The sequence below is a fragment of the Eurytemora carolleeae genome, unplaced genomic scaffold (assembly GCF_000591075.1).
Source record: "Eurytemora carolleeae unplaced genomic scaffold, Eaff_2.0 scaffold132, whole genome shotgun sequence".
NCBI classification, from domain to species: domain Eukaryota; kingdom Metazoa; phylum Arthropoda; class Copepoda; order Calanoida; family Temoridae; genus Eurytemora; species Eurytemora carolleeae.
Window position 1 is genome coordinate 160,235 of NW_019396543.1, and position 6,019 is coordinate 166,253.

The 6,019-nt window shown below is 31.3% G+C and overlaps 1 protein-coding gene across 1 annotated transcript in view; it reads right to left on the minus strand.

Moving 5' to 3' along the window:
• The window catches only part of LOC111705210 (band 7 protein AGAP004871), a gene marked incomplete in the record, with an annotated part of 11,110 nt that extends 5,750 nt beyond the window's left edge, over positions 1-5,360 (minus strand). Inside the window, 2 exon segments of the mRNA XM_023477687.1 lie at positions 3,108-3,160; positions 5,238-5,360. Coding sequence (XP_023333455.1) covers positions 3,108-3,160; positions 5,238-5,330 — 146 coding nt within the window.
• Between the last annotated feature and the right edge of the window lie 659 nt (positions 5,361-6,019).

Genomic DNA, 6,019 nt, shown 5'->3' on the forward strand with positions numbered 1-6,019 from the left:
CCCCTCCTCCTCACTTTTCCCCTCCTCTCAAATGTCTCCTAATTCTCCTTTCCTTTTAACAATAACTTCTCTTCTTTTTATCATGATTCATGACCCCCCCCCCCCTCCCCCTATTTTTATTTCTTTCTCTTGTTCTGTGTTTTAGTAATAAAAATAAAATGTTTAATATATCTAATAAGTTTCTTTGTCTTGATGAACCTCAGTCACGCAAGATCTTGAAACATTTGTAAAAAGTAAATTGGAGAACTTTATTTTAGACATCTTTAATTCCCATAGAGGCTTCGTAATTCAGGATGATGTAGAGGAGATATATTTTTTTTTAAACAAAGTATTTATTTTACCATAAATGGTTCACAATTGTTTTAACTTTAATGATTTATTTTTGGATAAGGGGTGTGGGCACAAGCTGACGCATACAAATAAAAACGAAATATCTATAAATCTATTTGCAGTTTGTTATCAAAGTCTTTCTATTATTTTGTTTTGCTCAAGATCAGTTAAAAGTCATACAACCCAACGTTTTGTGTTGCGCCATTGTCTTAAAAACTTGACCATGGGTAACCCTATAAACCATAGTGAACACTTATTTTACGCTGGCTGATCTTGCTTCCTATTTTTCCTTGCCAATGACTTGTAGAAAGCTGGATTTTCAAACATAATTGAGTTATGTTCTTTTGTCCTTTTCTCAGTCAGTTCACAATTGTTATAACATACTGGTTTTCATAACATATCATACACGCACCTCTGCCCCTTTAGTAAAAGTAAATTGAACCTATATGAAGCATAAAGTCTGACCGCGTCAACCTTGTTGCACCGGCTAGTCCTTTCCACAGAGCTAGGTACAGTACAAACAGGGACCAGAAAGGTTGACCCTGCTCGGAAATTCAAATGTACTACTGCATAATACATGTACAGTTTAAATTGTGTTATATCATTACAACGTTGTTACATATGGTTAATTTAAAAAATTTTTCTTTTTAAATTTCGGATACATGATTTTTTTCATGTATCTAAACGGTAGTATTACCGTGTATTCCAACATAATTAACTGTTTAAAGTTTTCAAACTTGGAGGAGAAAGTGAACAAATGAGGGAGGGGGAGGTGCACAGAGATATTGGTATACAGGAATACAGAGATACTGGGATAAAGTGATACAGAGATATTGGTATACAGGGATATAGAGATACTGGGATAAAGTGAAACAGAGATATCATGGTATACAGGGATAAAGAGATTCTGGGATAAAGTTATACAGAGATACGAGGATTCGAAATAACCAAACAGTTATAAAAGTTATGCATCAGTTTTTAATACTGGGTCGTCTTTAAAGTGTCACCTCGGTGTTTGATTTTAGCTTACTAACTTCAGTTTAAACTTTAAACCCAAGTAATTGACATATTGTTCATATATTTTGAGTCACGGAAGTTCGTAGTAAGATTTTGACTCCACTGGAGACCACCGGAGGGAATTCTTTTTCACTGGAGGGGTTTGAAAAAATGCTTTTTCAATTCAAAATTTTACGCAGGGTGATTTACATTCCACTGGAGGGATTCAGATGTCCTTCCTGGGGGGTTNAGATAGATAGATAGATAGATAGATAGATAGATAGATAGATAGATAGATAGATAGATAGATAGATAGATAGATAGATAGATAGATAGATAGATAGATAGATAGATAGATAGATAGATAGATAGATAGATAGATAGATAGATAGATAGATAGATAGATAGATAGATAGATAGATAGATAGATAGATAGATAGATAGATAGATAGATAGATAGATAGATAGATAGATAGATAGATAGATAGATAGATAGATAGATAGATAGATAGATAGATAGATAGATAGATAGATAGATAGATAGATAGATAGATAGATAGATAGATAGATAGATAGATAGATAGATAGATAGATAGATAGATAGATAGATAGATAGATAGATAGATAGATAGATAGATAGATAGATAGATAGATAGATAGATAGATAGATAGATAGATAGATAGATAGATAGATAGATAGATAGATAGATAGATAGATAGATAGATAGATAGATAGATAGATAGATAGATAGATAGATAGATAGATAGATAGATAGATAGATAGATAGATAGATAGATAGATAGATAGATAGATAGATAGATAGATAGATAGATAGATAGATAGATAGATAGATAGATAGATAGATAGATAGATAGATAGATAGATAGATAGATAGATAGATAGATAGATAGATAGATAGATAGATAGATAGATAGATAGATAGATAGATAGATAGATAGATAGATAGATAGATAGATAGATAGATAGATAGATAGATAGATAGATAGATAGATAGATAGATAGATAGATAGATAGATAGATAGATAGATAGATAGATAGATAGATAGATAGATAGATAGATAGAGGATAGATAGAAAAAGATAAAGTTTATTTAAAATTCTTGAAACAAAATTAATTTTAGCAGGCGAAAAGTTTGTGGAATTCACTCTAGAAATTAGGGTTTACATAATTTATCACGTATATATTAAATAAGAACAAAATAATCAACTTAAAAAGATAATCTTTACACAACTTTCTTTAGTTTTGTTTGAAGGAATGAGTAGTTAACGTATTTAAGAATTTGTTTGTTTACAGAAAATTCTAATGCAGTTTTTTTGGAGGATAAGTTTAGAACTTAAAACAGGGTATCGTCAAATTTTCATGATTTTCAGCTATAGATCTTAATATAATACCCCCCCCCCCGGCCCCCCTTGAATTCTTTGTTTTTGTCTCCAGTACAATGATTTGACACATCATATATAGCGGTTTCTAGTTTACTTTCTTTAAGCAATCTGAAGTGTTGTACTTCAAAGTGTTCTGTAAAGTATACTTTAAAGTGTACTGCAAAGTTTACTGTTAAGTGTATTGCAATGTGTACTTCAAAGTGTACTGAAAGTTTACGGAAAGTGTACTGAAAAGTTTACTTCAAAATGTAGTGCAAAGTGTTCTGTAGAGTGTATTTAAAGTAAACAGCAAAGTGTACTGAACTGTTTACTGTAAAATGTACTGCAAGTGTACTGTAAAGTGTACTGCAAGTGTACTGCAAAGACCGAATATATTCCTGTAGTAAACAACTGCATCTACGCTTACTGTAACAGAGTCTCGGGACAAAACCTAAAATGAACAATTAAAATGATTTGAAAAAAACACATTTTTTTATTGCAAATAACCTTCCAACACATAAATTTCACTAGAAGGGGATCATTTATTTGGCGTACAGTCCCGTTTTGCCTCATATAGTCTGTATTTGTACTGTACTGCTTGCCCTGGCTAGTTGAAATTCGGGCCGGTACATGAAATGAACTAGAATGTACTGTGTTCATTAAGGGTGATTGAATTTTGACTTTTTTTAGAAATCAGCTCTATCTATCAGAAATCAGCTCCGTTTTTACTTTATGAAAATATTGTAATAAAAAAAAATTAAAAATCGTCCATAGGGTTGCGAATATTTAAAAATAAATAAATATGATACATATCATTTTCTTGGAAATTTCATGCTGAATTCAGATTCGAAAATCATTTTCAAAAATATTAAAATCTAAAGAAGTTATGGCCAAATAACGATACTAAATTCAGATTTTTTTAACTTGTTAATGTTTTTGATGAGTTTTTTAGCTCTAACAAACTCAATTTTCAATTTTTTTTAAAAACGCTTTTCTGATTTGAATTCGGCATTAAATTTCCAAGAAAATGATGTATAACATGAAAATAAAAAATAAAATTTTTTGTGGCCTTACGGTGAATTCTCCGATATTAAATCGTCAAATCGCAACCTTCTGGACGATTTTGAAAAAATTTTTAAATTGCAATATTTTTCTTGAGTGAAAACCCAGCGATCCCTGGTGGGCGGTTGGCTCAATTCCAATATTGATCACCCTTAGTGTCCATGCATAGATGACAATGCCGCCTTCACAACGGTTCTCTTAAGAGCTTTGTCAGATCAAGAATCAATTACATCAAAAAGAACGTGTATTTCGATGACCGCCAAAAAAGTTCAATGAAAAAAAGTTTTCGGAAATAAAGTCCTACGTTTTGGCACTAAAAAAGTCCTGTGGAAAAAGTCTTTGGAAATGAAGTCTCTGAAACTTTATTTTCTGGTAAAGTTTTTATTTCCAGGTTTTTTTTCCAAGAAATTTTTTTCAGGAAACTTTCTTCCATAGATTCTGCATTTCTACTGCTGGGAAACATATAGAAATTTTAAGAATTTAACACTTTTAAATCTAGTAAGAAATTTCAACCACTTTTTTGATCAGTTAAAATTTTCAAGGGTATAGCACGTGAATATTTTCAAGGGTATAGCACGTGAATATTTTCAAGGGTATAGCACGTGAATATTTTCAAGGGTATAGCACGTGAATATTTGCATGCAGAGTCACTTGAAATTGTGCTTACAGTCCCTTTAGTATGAAAATAAAAACCTGCCTCGTTGGCTCAAATTTTAAGATAATTTGCACATTGTATATATTTAAGTAAACATTTTAATGAAGATTAAAATGAAATATCTCTAACAAGAGAATGTCTCTGAACAATTACATTTTTTACATTATTTACTAAGACATTATTTAAAAGATAAAATTAGTAATTAAAACAAGTCCTTAACCCCATTTCATTATCATGGAACACTCCCTTAAATTATTTACTTTTTATATTAAGAAAACTTAATTCGCCATAAAGGAATTGAGTCTTTGCCACACATCCACATTTTCTAAAACTTTTATATTTAAAACTTTGGTTATTTGATCCATCAGAATTCATAGTTTAAAATATCTAATGTCTACAACATTGGGTTGTAGAGATAAAGGGATTCAGAAATCAGAGTTTGTGGCAATGACTCAATTCCTTTGCAATAGATTTCAAAACTAAATGCTAAAATCAAAGCTTGTTCTGCCAAAATCACATTTAAAATTTCTTTCATGTCTTTTTTACAAAATAAAGGTTTTTATCTCAAAATAAATTTGTTAAAACCCTAGACAATTGACTAGAGGAGGTCAACATTGAATCCATTCTTAGAAGGACTCCTAACCGTCTTGTACTAAATATAATGATGATGACCTACCAAAATACTTTTAAAGAAATATCTTTTAGAATTAACCTGCTAAAATACTTTAATAAACCAAGCATAATTTCTGAACAATTTTTTTAAAAATGACCTCCCTAAAAGCTATCTGACCTCTCACTAAACTAAACTGACCTCCTGTGGTGGTACGTCGAATGATACGGTCCTGAGGTCGACCTTCTTGTAAGTATCTATACAGGGGAGGATAAAGAATAGGCCAGGACCCATAGCTCCTCCAGGTCGGAGCCGTCCCAACCTAATATTTTAAAGGGACTGTAAGCAAAGATGGCAATGCCCGATTTACAACAGTACCCCTCCAAGCTTCGTCTGATCAAGTATAAATTAGATTTCAATTATTCAAATTTTATATTTTTTGCGGTTAATTTTGTGGTTTTTCTACAAAATTAACTAACCTATGTCTTGTTTAAAAGAAACAATAGAGTATTCACAGAAATAATCACATTTTGAGTCAGAAAATCGACACATTTTTGGTCAGATTAAGATCTCATGTGTACTGTTGTAAATCAGTCATTGATATCTTTCCTTAAAGGGTCATTTAAAATTACGCCTACAGTCCCTTTGAGGATGATTTGATATGGATATGATGATGAAAAAAAGGCGATACTTTACAATTCGGGTTTATCCTTTTCACCCCTACATTTTGCGCAAACACTCCCGTTAAAGGACATATTAAAATTATTTTTGATGCATTTCAAATTTTTACACTCAGACTTTTTTGACAAAGGCAGAAAATGAAAATTTATTTCATAAATAAATATACAATTTCATAATTTCAATAAGATTGTTTTTGTTTAATTCATTCATTTTTGTACGTTCAGTCTTTAACCCTATTCCTACCGACCTATCCATTGTCCTAAATACCTGATGGGGAGGGAGGGGGGGGGTTCTTCCAATAG